This window comes from Gracilinanus agilis, chromosome 2, assembly GCF_016433145.1.
Source record: "Gracilinanus agilis isolate LMUSP501 chromosome 2, AgileGrace, whole genome shotgun sequence".
Classification (NCBI taxonomy): Eukaryota; Metazoa; Chordata; class Mammalia; order Didelphimorphia; family Didelphidae; genus Gracilinanus; species Gracilinanus agilis.
This window is the reverse complement of record NC_058131.1, coordinates 170675514-170694888: the sequence shown is the minus strand read 5'-3', so window position 1 is coordinate 170694888 and position 19375 is coordinate 170675514. Positions and strand designations below refer to the sequence as shown.

General features: G+C 34.2%; 1 protein-coding gene across 2 annotated transcripts in view; it reads right to left on the bottom strand.

Annotated features, from left to right (window-relative positions):
* The window catches only part of NSD3 (nuclear receptor binding SET domain protein 3), a 154121-nt gene that overhangs the window by 96613 nt on the left and 38133 nt on the right, over window positions 1–19375 (bottom strand). For both annotated transcript variants that reach the window (XM_044663565.1, XM_044663566.1), the window contains exon 2: window positions 2548–3263. In XM_044663565.1, coding sequence (XP_044519500.1) covers window positions 2548–3219 — 672 coding nt within the window. In that variant the 5' untranslated portion in view covers window positions 3220–3263. The remainder of the gene's footprint in view (window positions 1–2547; window positions 3264–19375) is intronic.

The following is a 19375-nucleotide window of genomic DNA, read 5'->3' as shown; positions in this document are numbered from 1 at the left end:
GGGGCCAAAGGAAAGGAAATGCTCATCTGTCAGTCTGTTTCTAAGGCAACCCTTTCGGAGTTTCATTGTACTGTATCCTACTCATTGTATTCGTCAGGTTAGGAATAATGTCCCAGCTGGATAGAACATTTCAGGGGCTGCATCTGGCTGTAGTTTGCCCATCACTGGTCAATACAATAACAGCAATACTATAAAGACTTAGTAACTCTGATCAACACCATGACCCACCAGAATTTTAAAGGATTCGTGATGAAACATGCTATCCACCTCCAGATAGAGAATTGACAGATGCAGAGTGCAGAATTAGGGCTTTTTCCTGTTCTTTTCCTTGCCCTTTTTTTGGAGAGGGGAGGGACAAAACATGGTTAATGAAGAAATTTGTTTTATATGATTATATATATTTGTAATAGTTTTTGTCTTTCTTGCCTTCATTTTGAGTGAGGGATGGGGTATGGAGAGGGTGAGAATTTGGCAGAAAAAAAATTTTTTAAAGTGTCTGTGATTAATAACAGCAACAAATTCTTTCAGGATAGGCTGGTTTAATAGTATTTGATCCACTTTCCTAATTCCTTCTTCTACACCTACAGAGCTGTATAATCATAATATCAAAGAATTTTCAGAATGATGCTCCTGAAAAACTAAAAATCCTGAAAAAGAATTTTTAAAAGTAATGTAATTACCAAAAGGCAAGAAAATGGACTAGCATTTCTTATTTTTAAAACCATCAGCATTTCAAAAAAAGTTTTCTGGCTAATGAGAAAATGATATCCATAAACTCTAATCCATGAACATTTCATAATTAAAATCATAAGAATAGACCAGACAAGATGGAAATTAGAATACAATAGTAAAGGAGAGGCTTGGAAATCGTATTACAATGGAAATACTGTAAACTCTCACTATTCCTGGACTTAGTTTGCCCATCTGCAAAATAGAAGGGGGTGAGTTTAATAGATAATTTCAAAGGTTTCTTTTAACTCTAACAGATTCTAATCACTATACTTTTCCTGATTATGCAAAAGAATAAAAAATATAAATATTTAGCAAATAATAACTTTCCCCTGACACTTAAATTCACCTCCTTGGCTTTCTAGAATCACTGAATTACAAACTCTGACCTTATAGATCAGAAAGCTAATGTCCTAAGATATGACATCTAGGAAAAAACTGAGGGATAAAGTGAGAAAACTTCAAATACTTGTAAAATAACATTTTTTTTTCCTTTTAAGAAAATGTTTATGGGAGAATACTGTTGCACCTATAGGTTAGAATTACCTTTGAGTTTTCTTACTTTACTATTTGGGGGGCATTATACATATGAAAGACTGAATTACTGAGTTTGCTAGAGTCTGAATGATGCTTTGAAACAAAAGTTATCAAAACAATTTTTAAAAAATGTTTTGCTAGAGGGCAGCTGGGTAGCTTAGTGGATTGAGAGGCCTAGAGACGGGAGGTCCTGGATTCAAGTCCGACCTTAGACACTTCCCAGCTGTGTGACCCTGGGCAAGTCACTTGACCCACATTGCCCACCCTTACCACTCTTCCACCAAGGAACCAATATACGGAAGTTAAGGGTTAAAAAAAAAATGTTTTGCTTGTTATTCAGCTGAGATTCTAGACCCATTACTGGAATTCAGAAAGATTCGAATTTTAGTTCTATGAAGGAAAAAAACCTTTTCATAAAGAATAAAATAAATCCATAATGAGCAACTATTTCCACAAATAAAATATTACAGACTTAGAAATTAGATTAGAAACTGTCATGCATGCATATTTTGGTACGTAAGGCAGGCAACCATCAGTTGCTAATAACAAATAAGAAAAATTTCCCAAATTAATGTTGGTCAACCACAGCAACTAATCAACCACTTAAACTCATATTCCACAGAAATATAGTAATACAGGAACAAAAATGAACTCTGGTTAGAGCACATAGGACCCTAAACTTAAGAGTTGGAAGGGACCTTAGAGGCCATGTAGTCCAAATTACTTCATCTTTTTTTGTTTGCAATATATCTATATTGAAAAAAACACCCAAATGCCAAGCATTTTGGTAGCAATGCATGATGTTACACGGGGGAAAAAAGACTTAAAAAAAAAACAAAGTTTTAATCAAAATATATAAATATTTAATTGATATTTTATAAGCTTATCCAATTCTGCAAACTAATTTTTTATTTTTATAAACTATCAAGCAGATAATCAAAGAAAGCTAAATGTAAAGACATATTTCCCCCATCTTTGCAACATTTCAAAAGTTGCTGAAAATTCTGATATGGTCTAAAAATGAGGAAACAGCACAATTCATCACTGTCTCTTTTGTCTTTTTAGCTTGAATAATCTGTAGACTGCAACAAGTCAATCAAAATAAATAAGCCTGATTCCATAAAGTTGCATAACAAGCAAAATATTTAGCATGACACTTTTTATGAAGCACTTCACATTTCAACAAATGCCAGAAGGAACCAAGAATCGGCAGTATTATTCTTCAAGAGAAATAAATCCCAGTGAATATATGAAATATTACAAAAAGTTAGATTCACTTACGTTTTGCTCCTCTGGTTCTAATTTGGGAATTTTGTGCGACTTGCGCTCTTCTGATTTAGAAGAGTCATGCTTGTTACTTTTTTTCCTCTTTTCTTTTCTGCCTTCATGTTTTGATTTTGCGTACTCACTTGCCTGTACTTCATTTAAAAGGTCTCCACAGAGGGAGGATTCAAACAATTCCCTGCCATTCTGGATAGTTTTGGTTATTTTTAATTTAATTTCTGGTGAGCCAGTCTTCTTTGGAATCACAGTTTGTGGTACCGAAGGAGGAGGTGGTGGCTGTTGAGGGGAAGGTTTTTCCAGAACTTCATGTGGTCTTGTGTTTGAAATTTCAGTATGGTAATAGTCAGTGGGGCTAAAGTTTCTAACTGCACCAAAACCATTGGCTGACCCGTTGGGATACTGACTATATGTCTGGTATTTGGCTTGAGGTTCATACATGCTGATTGAGGGTGGATAGCCATTTGTAATCGGAGGAAGTTCCTCTGTGGTAGGTGGGTATTGAAAGCCTTGCTGCAGGCTGGTTTCATATGGTGTCTGGCCATCTTCAACAATATCACTGCTGTTATCAAAGGCATCCTCCTGACGGATGTTGGCTGAGTCAATGAGTTGAGGTGGTTGCTGAATTGTGTTTCCCATGATCCCTTGCATGAAAGAGAAAGAGAAATCCATTGTTCTGCTCCAGCATCCTTAACTTTCCCTTTCTCTCATAGGGCCTAAAAGTCCACAAAAAAAAAAACAAAAAACAAAAAACAAACAACAAACAAGTATTAGTTTATGTCCTACGATAGGATTTAAACAGTGCAAATAATAGGCATTCTGAAACTAATTTCTAAGCCATAATGTACTGTCATTGGCTGTTAAGTCTTTAGGAATCAAAGTTACTCTGAAATGACTTGCTTATAAAGTTTTTAATCTTGAAAACTTACTTATGTGTTTGCAATTTCTAACAACTTTGAGAAGTTTTAAAATATTCACAAAGGTCCACCCCACTCATCAAAAAGCATACCAATTTATCCATGTCTACTTGCCTACTCAAAGACTATCAAAATCTAAGTTTGGCTGTCAATATTTTATGCACTTAACAATTCTGGCAAAAGGCCTTTCATATTCAAGTGTCCAAAAATGTCTACACTTAACGGTTTTGTGAAAAGGTTGCATAGCTATGACAGAATATCAATATTTAAAATTCTTGTTTTGGCAAATCATCTGGACCTTAAGCTACAAGATAAATATATTACTTTATGTTATGGTTCTACAATTACTTTGCTAGTTGCACCAAAAACATAACAAGGGTTGGACTAAATGACTTCTGAAGCTATAATCCTGTCTCTAGAACCTTGTTCCCTAAATTATTCCTTCTCTAATCTTCATTCTTTTCCTGTTCAGAGTCCTTCCCTTCGCTTATGCCTTTGAGAATGTTTAGGATTTTTTTTTTAACGATTTTCTGCTTAACCCTATTAATATGTTTCTATCTTGGGGGCAGCTGGGTAGCTCAGTGGATTGAGAGCCAGGCCTAGAGATGGGAGGTCCTAGGTTCAAATCTGGACTCAAATACTTCCCAGCTGTGTGACCCTGGGCAAGTCACTTGACCCCCACTGCCTAGCCCTTACCACTCTTCTGCCTTGGAGCCAATACACAGTATTGACTCCAAGATGGAAGGTAAGGGTTTAAAAATAAAAATAAAAATATGTATCTATCTCACCTGAGACCTTCCTGATGATACCTCAAAGTTCAGCTTATATTTAGTACTTTTAGGTCTCAACCATATATGCATTTTCTTAAATCTGCCAACCTAACTTATGCCCCAACAAAAATATTTAAGCTGATTTTGGAAAAGTCATTCACAAATCACCTCATAATCGCCAAATACTGTTTTTTCACTCCTCATATTTACAACCTCTCTGTAGCATTTGATTCCTCTTTGCTTTTAACTCTCTTCTTTCTTGGAGTCCTATGACCCACCTTTCCTGGTTTTCTTAAGTCTCTCATCATTGTCTGGTGTGTTTGCTGAATTGAATTTCCATTCTTTAATAATCAGAAGTATGCTGATTTGAACTGAAATGTTGGTGGGTTCAGGGGATGGATTGTGTTGTGATGATTACTTAGGGCCAGTAACAGAAGATTAACCTGTTTTGGAAAGGCCAACCAAGCCCAGTGCTGGCAGAGCACTTTTGTCTTGAGCCCTAAGGACTTATTTCAGTTCCTTTATTTTCTTGATGATTCCATCTTTTTTGTTTTTATGGCTTCAACCTCTGTGTGGATGACTAGAATTCTTTCTTTTGACCTTTATGTCTAAATAAAATTAAAGAAATTTGAGGCTAGAAGATTATCTGACATACTCTCACTTTATGAATGAGGAAATATGCTTAGAGATGACGTTTATGAAAGAACAGGGCCTAGAACCCACTTCTATTGACCTACAATCTAGTGTTTTCTTACTAAGTCTTATGACTAGACATAAGTCTAGAACTTGTCTTTCCTATCTTATTTCCTGATTCTCCCTAAAAATGTAACCTTTATTCCCCTCAGACATATCTCACTAGCCTCTCAAATATCATGTTAATTCCCATCTCTTTCTCATGGGACTGTTTAGTTAATAATTATTTAATCAATTATTATTATTATTATAAATCATTCAAAATTATATCATTTCTAACAGTCCTTCAAGGCTTGGCCCAAGTCCCTCTTGTTTCATATAGCCTTTAGAACTACTTTAATCCACAATGATATTTTTCAACTTTGGAGTTCCTGGTGCAATAATAGAATCAAACAGTTTGACAGTTATTTTCTAATTGTACATTCTAGTTCTGTCTCCAAAACTAACCTATAAGCTACTTGGGAAGAAAGGAGTGGATGACGTGTGAAAAAAAATAACTCCACCCTCCCATGACACCCACACTGGCCTAGTGTCCCCAATGTCTCCTTGTCAGCATGCAATCTTGCAACAGAGGGGAGTAAGTTGAACTTAAAAAGGGGAATGCAAAAAGGAAAGTGCTCTCTTAACTTCTGTATTTTGGAATTGAAAAGGGGCCCACTCTGGTGCCAGCTAAATGAAGATTCCAGAGCAGGATAGTGTTTCTTAAAGAATGATCTATTTCCTCTCTCAACTCTCAGCCTTTCCTTTCTATTAATAAACCATTAAAAACCCATGGCCAGACTTCCCAATTTTTAATTTAACAAAATTTAATTTAACACTTGTCTTTGTCTTATAGGGTTTTTAACCTCAGATCCATATATAGGTTTAAGGGGCCAGTCTATGAACTTGGATAGGAAAAAATATTCATCTTTTAAAAAATGTATCCTGAATTTCCTCTGTAAACTTAGATATTTTATTTCATGCATATAAAAATATTATTGAGGAGGGGAGCCACAGGCTTTACCAGACTGCCAAAGAGAATCCACAACAGAAAAAAGCGTTAAGAACCTCTATCTTAGTTAAAACTAGGTAACAAAATAAGTATTAACTAAATGAATTGAAGAACTTTTTGTAGGTTTTCTTCATAGGAATAAAAATATAAAATATATAACAATAGATTTTAAAACTATGTATAGGTCATAAACTTTAATCAATAAATACAAACTGAAAAAGATTTACCTCCATTTTATAAGACATAAGGGGAAAAGCAGGGAAGAGAAAAAAGTGAAGGACAAAGATAAGAAGATACAAGATAGTGCTGGTCACTAGAAGAGAAAGAACCTAGCCTCTCCATTGAGATGGAAAGTGGCTTGATCATTTGGTTACGAATTGCATTAAATTATATTAAAAGGTACACTGAGTATGTTACACCACTTTGGTTGCACCCTACAGTTCTCTTTGCTCTATAAGGGGTTATGATTCTCCATCCTTATAATACTTAGCACAATGCCTTGAAAGAAAAAGGAAAGCAGTAACTATTAGTTGATTAGTCATTATCTCAGAGCCCAGGAAGACTAGATAAATCCCACCTCTGACATAATGACTTTGTAGCTCTAAGTAACTTTCTTACAGACTATAAATTTCAGAGAAGGGGCTGACCTACACAGATAAAGAGAGCCTGCTAACGAAATCACAGATCCAATTATTTTCTATACTTTTAAAAAATGCAAATGATGACAAAAGCTAGAAGATATTTGGATATCTGGATACTGAGGCAGTTAGGTGGCACAATAAAAAGTGCAAGGGACTTGGAGTAAGGAAGACTTTAGTTTAAATCCAGCCTCAAACACCTGCTGGATGTCACTGCCTCAGTTTCCTCTCCTATAAAATGGAGATAATAACAGCATCTACCTTTCAGAATTTTAAAAATGGTAACAGAAATAACAGAAGAGATGAATGGAGGAGTCTTTGTAAATGATTGATAAAAGAATACAGCAAAAATGCTATTGCCTAAGATTGATTCATAGATTTGCTATGATAGTAAACAAAATAATAAAAGGGTTATATTAGAGGGGAAAGTGTTACAAAAATGAAAATTTGCTAACTTCAAACCATTCTATAAATCTGTAAGTATAAAATCTAACTTATAAATAAACATTGGGAAAAATATATCAATCAGAAAAGAGAATCCCAAAGAAGAAATCACTGAACAGAAAAGATTAATGTTTGATAAACCCAATTTTCAATAAAAATCATTGGAAAACCTGTAAAGAAATAAAGCAAAAAAATGGCTTAGTTGAACTATATGTTTTAAGTACTAAATAAATCAAGATTTAAACAGAAATATATTTTACTTATTTCATCAAACTTTCATTGTGGAAGAAATATTTTTTCTGTAACACAAAGCAAATTTATAAAAAAATGTAAAACTATAGAGTAAAAGACAATAACCAAAATAAAAAGAAACAATTTGGATATATGAATATATTCAGAATCTAGGGAGAATAATAACTCCTCAATGGATAACTGGTTTGCAGAAGGTAACAATTTATAAGAGAAAAACACAACTTATAATCATCACTTGAAAAACTGTCCAAATTACATAATCAGAGAAATGAAAATGAAAACATCTCTGAGATGACACCACCTAATATTCTTCAAACTAGAAAAGTAATTAAAATTCAATGTGGAAAACTCGCTCATAAAATGGAAGGAAATAGCAGAGTGGATCAGAAACCAAAATCTTACCATATGTTGTCTACAAGAAACACATATGAGGAGGGTAGACACACACAAGTTTAAGGTTAAGGGCTTGAGCAAAATCTTTTGGGCATCAAATGAAAAAAAAAAGGCAGGAGTGGCTATTATGATCTCTGACAAAGCCAAAGTAAAAATAGATATGATTAAAAAAGACAGGGAAGGTCATTACATCCTGATTAAAGGCAGTATAAACAATGAGGAAATAACACTGTTCAATATATATGCACCAAGTGGTATAGCATCCAAATTCATAAAGGAGAAAATGGCAGAGCTCAAGAAGGAAATAAGATAGTAAAACCATAATAGTGGGAGATCTAAATATTCCTCTTTCAGATCTAGATAAATCAAACCAAAAAATAAATAAGAAAGAGGTAAGAGAGGTGAATGAAGTCCTAGAAAAATTAGATTTAATTGATATGTGGAGAAAAATAAATAGGGACAAAAAGGAATACGCCTTCTTTTCAGCTGCACATGGTACATTCACAAAGATTGACCATGTAATAGGACATAGAAGCATTGCAAACAAATGCAAAAGAGCAGATATAATAAATGTAACCTCAGATCATAATGCAATAAAAATAATAATTAGTAAGGGCACCTGGATAGGCAAATCAAAAACCAATTGGAAATTAAACAATATGATTCTCAAAAACCAATTTGTCAAAGAAGAAATCATAGAAACAATCAACAATTTCATTGAAGAGAATGACAATAATGAGACATCCTACCAAACTCTGTGGGATGCAGCCAAGGCAGTGCTCAGGGGGAAATTTATATCCTTGAATGTATATATTAACAAATTAAGGAGGGCAGAGATTAATGAATTGGGTATGCAACTCAAAAAATTAGAAAGCGAGCAAATTAAAAACCCTCAGATGAAAACTAAATTAGAAATACTAAAAATTAATAAAATCGAAAGTAAAAAAACTATTGAATTAATAAATAAGACTAGAAGCTGGTATTTTGAAAAAACAGATAAAATAGACAAAGTACTGGTCAATCTAATAAGAAAAAGGAAAGAAGAAAACCAAATTGACAGTATTAAAGATGAAAAGGGAGACCTCACCTCTAATGAAGGGGAAATTAAGGTAATCATTAAAAATTATTTTTCCCAATTATATGGCAACAAATATAACAATTTAGGAGATATGGATGAATATCTACAAAAATATAAATTGCCTAGATTAACAGCAGAAGAAATAGAATACCTAAATAATCCCATATCAGAAATAGAAATTGAACAAGCCATGAAAGAACTCCCTAAGAAAAAATCACCAGGACCTGATGGATTCACAAGTGAATTCTATCAGACATTCAAAGAGCAACTAATCCCAATACTATACAAATTATTTGATATGATAAGCAAAGGAGTCCTACCAAATTCCTTTTATGACACAAATATGGTACTGATTCCAAAGCCAGGTAGACCAAAAACAGAAAAAGAAAACTATAGACCAATCTCCCTAATGAACATAGATGCAAAAATCTTAAATCGAATATTAGCAAAGAGACTCCAGCAAGTAATTAAGAAGATCATCCACTATGATCAGGTGGGATTTATACCAGGAATGCAAGGATGGTTCAACATTAGGAAAACCATCCACATAATTGACCATATCAACAGTCTAACAAACAAAAATCAAATGATTATCTCAATAGATGCTGTTAAAAAGCCTTTGACAAAATACAGCATCCATTCCTATTGAAAACACTGAAAAGTATAGGAATAAAAGGACCCTTCCTAAAAATAATAAACAGTATATACCTAAAACCGTCAACAAACATCATATGCAATGGGGATAAATTAGAAGCCTTCCCAATAAGATCAGGAGTGAAACAAGGATGCCCATTATCACCTCTATTATTCAACATAGATCTAGAAACACTAGCAATAGCAATTAGAGAAGAAAAAAAAATTGAAGGTATCAAAATATGCAGTGAGGAGACTAAGCTATCACTCTTTGCAGATGATATGATGGTATACTTAAAAAATCCTAGAGAATCAACTAAGAAGCTGGTAGAAATAATCAACAACTTTAGCAAAGTTGCAGGATACAAAATAAATGCACATAAATCATCAGCATTTCTATTAATTTCCAACACATTAGAGCAGCAAGAGGTAGAAAGAGAAACACCATTTAAAATCACCCTATACAATATAAAATACTTGGGAATCTATCTACCAAAACAAACACAGCAATTATATGAAAACAACTACAAAACACTTTCCAAAAAAATAAAACTGGATCTCAACAATTGGAAAACCATTAATTGTTCATGGGTAGGACGAGCTAACATAATAAAAATGACAATTCTACCCAAATTAATTTACCTATTTAGTGCCATACCTATCAAATTACCAAAAAACTTCTTTACTGAATTAGGAAAAACTATAACAAAGTTCATTTGCAATAACAAAAGATCAAGAATATCAAGGGAAATAATGAAAAAAAAAATGTGAAGGAAGGGGGCCTAGCAGTACCAGACATTAAACTATACTATAAAGCAGCAGTCATCAAAACAATATGGTACTGGCTAAGAGATAGAAGGGAGGATCAGTGGAATAGACTTGGGGTTAATGACATCAGCAAGACAGTCTGTGATAAACCCAAAGAGCCCAACTTTTGGGACATGAATCCATTATTTGACAAAAACTGCTGGGAAATTTGGAAAACAATATGGGAGAGATTAGGTTTAGATCAACATCTCACCCCTACACCAAGATAAATTCAGAATGGGTGAATGACCTGAATATAAAGAGGGAAACTATAAATAAGTTAAGTGAACACAAAATAGTATACCTGTCAGATCTCTGGGAAAGGAAAGATTTTAAAACCAAGCAAGAGTTAGAGAAAATTACAAAATGTAAATTAAATGGTTTTGATTATATTAAGCTAAAAAGCTTTTGTACAAACAAAAATAATGTAGTCAAAATCATAAGGGAAACAACAAATTGGGAAAAAATCTTTATAACAAAAAACTCTGACAGGGGTCTGATCACTCAATCCTTGTATATACAAGGAGTTAAATCAATTGTATAAAAAAATCAAGCCACTCCCCAATTGAAAAATGGGCAAGAGACATGAATAGGCAATTCTCAGGTAAAGAAATCAAAAGTATCAATAAGCACATGAGAAAGTGTTCTAAATCTCTAATAATTAGAGAAATGCAAATCAAAACAACTCTGAGGTATCACCTCACACCTAGCAGAGTGGCTAAAATGAAAGAAGGGGAAAGTAATGAATGCTGGAGGGGATGTGTCCAATGCATTGCTGGTGGAGCTGTGAACTGATCAAACCATTCTGGCTGGCAATTTGGAACTATGCTCAAAGGGCTATAAAAGAATTCCTGCCCTTTGATCCAGCCATACCATTGTTGGGTTTGTACCCCAAAGAGATCATAGATAAACAGACTTGTACGAAAATATTTATAGCTGCACTTTTTGTAGTGGCAAAGAACTGGAAAGGGAGGGTATGTCCTTCAATTGAGGAATGGCTGAACAAATTGTGGTATATGCTGGTGATGGAATACTATTGCGCTCAAAGGAATAATAAACTGGAGGAATTCCATGCGAACTGGAAAGACCTCCAGGAATTGATGCAGAGAGAAAGGAGCAGAGCCAGAAGAACATTGTACACAGAGACTGATACACTGTTGTAAAATAGAATGTAATGGACTTCTGTACCAGCAACAATGCAATGACACAAGACAGCTCTGAGGGATTTATGGTAAAGAAAGCTACACCCACATTCAGAGGAAGGACTGCAGGAGAGGAAACATAGAAGATAAACAATTGCTTGAACGCATGGGCTGAGGCGGACATGATTGGGGATGTAGACTCGAAACTACCACACCAATGCAACTATCAACAATTTGGAAATAGGCCCTGAACAAGGACACATGTTACAACCAGTAGAAATGTGCGTCGCCCATGGGTGGGGGGAGAGCAGGGGGTGAAGGGGAAAGTAGCGGCATAAAGTATGTAAACAGGTTAAAAATTAATATTAATAAATGTTTTAAAAATTTCAATGTGGAAGGCTTGTAGAAACAGAAGCATTCTATTATATTATTGGTGGAGCTAAGTCAGCTCTCTTTTTTGGAAAGACATCCAGTAATATGCACATAAGGACTATAGCCTGATAATATAATTTAAGTAGTCATCATATCATTTAATATTAAAGGATTAATGCTGGTATCTATGATTTATCTAGAGAGCTCCTAGATGAAGGAATTCCTTCTATCAATCCTGGCCAGCACTTTTCCTGCAAATTACAATCTTAAGACAGTTGTCTATAGAACTGAGATCAAGTGACTTGCCTAGTTCACACTTTTACAAGTTATAAGTGGGACTTGAACCCCTGTCTTCTTGGCTTTAAAGCTACATTGCACTCTATCCCTTATTCTATGCTGCCTTTAAGTATTAAAGAAGAATATAATCAAAGTAAAAGCCCTTACAGATTCAAAATTATTTATAACAGCAAAAAAACTGGGAACTTCCTTTATGTCTAAATGGTTTAGACATACATGTAAAAAACCATATTCCTATGCTAATGTACTGAAATATCAGTGGTTCACTAAAAATTAAAAACAAGGAAGAAGGAAAAATAATACAAATAGAACTGAATAGTATATACATTCTTTTTGATGATATAAAAACATCAAAATTTTCTGTATAATGTTGTGATTGAAATTAAACAGATACAACCTCCAAGCCAGATCAATTTATTAGAAAAGTGTGAATTTACCAATAAACAACGTTTCAGCCTACTCAAAACCCAATTGAAGGCTGACAGATCATTTTATGGACAAATGGAAGAGCATCCAAAAAACAGAAGGCAAGACAATATGCTCGTGTAGAAACTAGAAATCTAAGATTAGCAACAACCTCTCCTTTCATCTTGCCACTAGGAAATTCTGGTTAATTTAGTCTACCTGCAAGACTACCTAATGGTACATAGATAACAGAGTTGTTCTAATTGTACAAGGACAGCCAGTAGTATAGATATGACAGATTTCTTTTAATTAAAGGGACTTACAGGAAAATTGAACTTTTAAAATTAACTCAGAAAGGAAGACGGAACTTCTGAACCTATAAACTTCTTAATTTAATTCAAAGACAAACATGACAGGCATTTATACAAAATGTCATCAGTAATACAGAATAAAATCAAATACAAATAGAATATTGTTTTCTCAATACAAACAGAAAGGAGATACAATAAGCTGTTATTATTTTGTTAAATTATATACTTTTTAAGATAGGCCTAATTCTGCTTACATGAGTTTATAAACATTTGTTTTTTTTATCACTATTTGTATTTGAGATGATTAAATTTTTAGTTAAAAATAACACTGACATTCTATAGTCTGTGATTTCAGACTTTCGTGGCTTTAGCATAGTTCCTAGCATATGGTAACATTTCAATAAATGTTTGCTGAGTGATTTGATTCCATCAAATATATGAACTTCTACCAACACAAACTGCAAATCCAATATACAAATTAGTAAATTGGTCTTCCAGAGCTTTTGAGGCCAAAGGAATCTATTACTCCAAAGCAGGATTTCTAAACCTTTTGTGTTTCACAGACCTTTTTTGGCAGACCTATGAAGTCTAAAGACACCTGAGTAGTGTTTTTAAATGCATAATATTACAGAGTAAAACAGTTATACTGAAACAGTTATCAATATGTTATCAATAGTATACAATATGCTAACAACAACTAAAACAATGTAAATTAAAGAATTTTGTTAGGCACAAACTCCAATGTTGTTAATGGCAAAAAGAAGGATCCCACGTGCACCAAAATATTTAATATTATCAGCAACGGGGGCTGGTAGAGAGCCCAGTGGATTGAGAGCCTGGCCCAGAGACAGGAGGCCTTGCATTCAAATTTGGCCTCAGACACTACCTAATTATGTGACACTGGATAAATCACTTAACCTTCATTGCCTAGCTCTTACTGTTCTTCTGCTTTGGAACCAATAAATAGTATTAATTCTGAGAGAAGGTAAGGGTTTAAAAACACATATTTTTTAATGTTTATAGAAAACCTTTTTATAGTAGCAAAGAAAAGGAAACAAAGTAGAGGTGCATCAATTGAGGAATGGATAAACAAGTTGTGGCACATAAATGTAGTGGAATATTACTGAGCTAAGAAATTATGAATATGATGAATATGAAGAAGTATAGCAAAACACAAACAAATGCAAAAAAAAATAAAGAGTAATAACAAAACTGAATGCTATGAAATTACATGACTTGGGAGTGAAAAGGAAAGGTTTACAGGGGAAATTTAGGAGATGTAAAAAGACATCAATAAAATTTAAGGAAAAAAAGTAATTATAGGGCAGCTGGGTAGCTCAGTGGATTGAGAGCCAGGCCTAGAGACGGGAGGTCCTAGGTTCAAATCTGGCCTCAGACACTTCCCAGCTGTGTGACCCTGGGCAGGTCACTTGACCCCCATTGCCTACCCTTACCAATCTTCCACCTATAAGTCAATACACAGAAGTTAAGGGTTTAAAATTGGAAAAAAAAAAAAAAAAAAGTAATTATAATGACTGAGCTTGGCTCCAAAGAAAATCTTAAAAAACTACACATGATTTCCCCCCATTCCTGCATCCTTATAGATGGGAGGAGTCTATATGTAATGTCAGGCTTGGAAATTGTGTTGCTTAGTTTTCACTAAACTTTTTTTCCCCTTTGTTATATAAGGTACAGCTCAACCTGGTAAGGTGAGTGGGGCCTGGAGTGTGATTTGAAAAAAAAAATGTTTCTTAGAGGACCTATGAAAAGGTAACACTTTAATCTACAAGATGAGTACAAAGTGAAGGCAATTTTTAAAAGTTTTAAAGCATTATTCTGGAAGAAATAATGATTTTTACTCATTCTGTCTAAAAATTTCAAGCTTAGAACTAAACTAAAAGATCATATTATCAAAACAGAAAGATACATTGAGAAAGGGGAAGAACTGGTAAGGGAGGAGGTGGTAAAGAACAGAAACATTTAAAAATTTAACAGAGAAAACAAAGCAAAATCACAATAGAAATTAAAAATCACAAGTGGGTAAGATATAACTACTAAGCAATACAATGGAAAACTATGTAGGGGAAAATTATACAACTTACTAGTTACTTTTCTGCCATAAAAAAAATCACTGCTAACATCACCTTTTCATGAGAACATAACCAGATGTTTTACTACAAAAAGATCTCCAATAGGGAATCCTTAAGTCTAAAATTGTCAAATATAATAAACCACTATTAGATCATGTGTGATTCCACACAGGGAGGCTAATCATTCACACAGTTCTCTATTATTCACCAGTTAAATTCCTAACCCATTCAAAGAGTCTCATTCATAAGCTTCTTTGTCTAGTAAGCCTTCCTTGGGCTTCCTTAGGTAAAGACCTTTCTGGTCAGAATTCAAACGAGTTCCTTACTTTGTAATTTGAATGCACTTATTATGTAATACTGTTTTAGAGCAGTCCTTAGCATCTTATCCTTTTTCTAATCTATAGGTCCTTAAAAGGCAAAGAGCTATTGTATAAAAAGCAAGAGTTTTGTCACACAATATACATAATATTTGTACTGTAAATTAGTTACTTATTAAGCTAAAATTTAGTATCCCATCCACTCTCCTCACTAAAAGAAACAGTAAAGAATCATTTGGTGTTTTTCCAAAAGTAAAAGTAATTTGCTGATTTCAGAAGATTTGCATTTCTGCATTTGTCAAGGAGTGGAAGACAAGTTACAAAACTAATTTTACCTATATAATGCTAACCTTTGAAGCTAATGTTCTCTAAGGGATTTTTACATCATTTTCTGTGAATTAAAACAACATAAAATCAATTAAAATTGGGAAATTTCGTGGCTTCTCTTAAAAATGACTAGAGGGGGCAGCTGGAGAGCTTAGGGAATTGAGAGCCAGGCCTAGAGACAGGAGGTTCTAGGCTAAATTTGGCCTCAGACACTTCCCAGCTCTGTGACCCTGGGCAAGTCACTTAACCCCCATTACCTAGTCCTTACCACTACATATATACCAATACATAGTATTGATTCTAAGGCAGAAGGTAAGGGTTTAAAAAAAATGACTAGAGATGATGGGAGATATTACATAACTATGGATGGAATTATTCATTTACAAACATAAGTATCACTTCTATACTCACAATGCTTTTAAGTAATCACTCAAAATGACGTAATGAACTTAGTTTATACTCAAGAGGCACCATTTAAGGTAGTGAAAGACATTTTGGAAGTCATTAGACAGGTTTCAGTCACAATTCTGACATTTTAAGGATCTGCCATTTTACCTCTAAGCCTTAGTTTCCTCTTTTTTGTAAAATGTGGTTAATATTTATGCTACTTACATCAAAGAGTTATTATGAGCAAAATTCTTTTAACCTAAGTACTATCTAAATTCATCTGATCTAAATCATAATTTAAATCAAAAGGTTATTCTTGTAATTTTAGAGTTGAAAGGCTTCAGATTACCTATTCACCTGAAAGCCCTGCCATTTAAAATAATAAGTGCTATTAGAGAAGGATTACTGCTGGTTCATATAAAAAACATACAACTCTTTTTCTAACTAGACAATTAGGGGCAGCATGGTATAAACAAGAGTCTACTAGGATGAACTTATTGACTAAGAAAAAGACTTTGTCTTTATATGGGCAATTCACTATAAATTCTGAGACTCAGCTTTCTCATCTATAACATTTCCCCTGCTTGCCTCACAGGATTGAGGTAGACATCAAAAGAGAATAGTTTATGTTATGGTTCTTTAAAAACCATAAAAGAGGGCGGCAGGAATGTGATAGTTGGCTCAGAGCCAGGCCAGAGATTGATTTTAAATATGACCATAGACATTTCTGAGCTGTGTGACTGTGGGCAAGTCACTTAACTACAGTTGCCTACTCCTTACCATTCTTCTGTCTTGGAACCGATACTTATAATGGGTATTGAGACAAAATGTAAAGATTAAAACACAAAACTATAAAGGGTTCTACAAATTAATAAATTATGACTGACACCCCCTGAAAATAATGTGAATATTGACAAGAAAGTGATCCAGGAAAGAGTTAGTGAAAATACTGTCTCTTTATTGTTGCACTCATACCATCTAATCTTTGAACTTCAACATAATATTAAAGCTAGCTTTTGGTATATGAAGAATATGAGAATCTTCAACTGAGGAATGGTTGAACAAATTATGTATCAAGTATTTTGACACTCAACAAATTATAAGTTTCTTTTTTAAATAAGTTTTTATTGTTGTCTTTTGTTTTTTTACATCACCAGTTTCCCCTAGTATTGCTAACTTTCCAAAAGTCATCCAATAATAATATTTTTTAAAGTCAAAAAGTGAAGAGGAAAAAAAAAATCAGCATAACAGATAAATACATTGAAAAAGCCTAAAAATATATGTTGTGTATGTTCCACACTTGTGGACCTTCTATTTCTACAAAGGGGTAGAGTGGGAGTGTCTTCTCATCTCTCTTTTGAAGGAATGCTTGTTCTTTTATCATTTTTCATCATTCACTTTTTTTTTTTTTTAAGATTTCTTTTTTTTTTTTATTTTAAACCCTTAATTTCTGTGTATTGACTTATAGGTGGAAGAGTGGTAAGGGTAGGCAATGGGGGTCAAGTGACTTGCCCAGGGTCACACAGCTGGGAAGTGTCTGAGGCCGGATTTGAACCTAGGACCTAATCCACTGAGCTACCCAGTTGCCCCTTCATCATTCACTTTTAATTATTTTAAGTGTGTGGCTGTTTTTTCCATTTACGCAGTTATTGTTGTATATACTGTTTTCTTGGTTTTGCTTGCTTCATTTGCATCAGTTCAAGTAGATCTTTTTCTATGTTTCTCTGTATTCATCAATTCATCACACAGCACAGTATATGCCATTACATTCATGTACCATGCATGTTTATCAATTCCCCAATTAAAAGGCATCTACTCTGTTTCCAACACTTTACTATTACAAAAAGTGCTGCTATAAAGAATTGGGGGGCAGGGGAGGAAGCCTCTAGGTGGCTCAGTAGATTGAGAGACAGGAAGTCCTAGGTTCAAATCTGACTTCAGACACTTCCTAGCTATGTGACCCTGGGCAGGCCAATTAACCCCTACTATCTAACCCTTACTGCTCATCTGCCTTAGAACATATATATATCCGTATATATATATATTCTAAGATGGAAGGTAAGAATTAAAAAAAAAAAAAGAAGAATTTGGGCTATATGGGAACTTTATTCTTATCAATGGCCTCCTATGGGTAATAAGCCTAATGAAATCTCTCCTTCTAAAGGTATGGATATTTTAGTAATTTTATTTGTATAATTCCAAACTGCTTTCCAAAATGACTATCAATTTATAGTTCCACCAGTAATGGATCAAAGTTTCTTTCTTTCCGCAAAACTCCAACATTGATTATTGCCATCTTTTGTCATCCTTGCCAAATTTCAAGGTATCAGGTAAAAATTTGGAGTTGTTTTAAGTGTGTTTCTCTTTTTAGTAATTTGGAGCATTCTTTCATATGGCTGTTAACAACCTGTGATTCTTTTGAGAACTGTTCATATCCTTTGACCATTTATCTACTGGGAAATGGCTTTTGGTTTAACTGTTATATATCTTGGATATCAAACCCTTGTCAGAGCAATCCGATACGAAGATTCTCCCCCCCCCATTACACTTCTACCCTTCTTCACTTAAATGCATTGATTTTGTTTGTGCAAAAGCTTTTCAGTTTCATTTAATCAAAAGTTATCTATTTTATCTTTTGCAATTACTTCTATCCCTTCTTTCTTTTTTTTTTTTTAATTTTTTAAACCCTTAACTTCTGTGTATTGACTTATAGGTGGAAGAGTGGTAAGGGCAGGCAATGGGGGTCAAGTGACTTGCCCAGGGTCACACAGCTGGGAAGTGTCTGAAGCCAGGTTTGAACCTAGGACCTCCTGTCTCTAGGCCTGGCTCTCAATCCACTGAGCTACCCAGCTGCCCCCTCTATCCCTTATTTCTTTATGAATATATCTCCTACTTATAGCTATGAAAGGTATATAATCTTTTAAAAAAGGGGTATTTCAAAGAAACCTGGAAAGTATAAGAACTCTTGTAGATGAAAGTGAATAGAACCAAGAAAGCAATTTACAACAATATTGTAAAAATAAACAACTCTGAAATACTTAAGAACTTTGACCAATTCAGTGTTCAACTGTGATTCCAGAGGACAATGATGAAGAATGCTATCCATCACTTGAGAGGGGTAATTGACTAAGTATGCAAAATAAGTCCCACATATTTAAACACAGCCTACAATGGAATTTACTTTGCTTGACACTATGCACTATGTTACAAGGGTTCCCCCTATCCTACCTCCCAATAAGGGAAGAGGGAGAGCAACTAAATGCTTATTAATTGGGAGGAGGGCCTAATAAGAGAATGGCCTAATAAGAAGCTATATGCTTGGAGGTAGTTATCCAGTACAGTGGATAGAGCCAGGTCTGAAGTTAGAGGACTGAGTTCAAATTGAGCCTCAGACACTTTTTAGCTGCGTGATTCTGGGCAACTCACTTAACTTTGACTTGCTAGCTTTTCCCATTTTTCTACCTTAGAATCAATATTAAGACAAAAGGTAAGGGTTTTTTAAAAAAAGAAAAGAAACTGTCTGCTTGTTTCTTAAGGTCCAACTTAGCTAAATTTTGAGAGGAA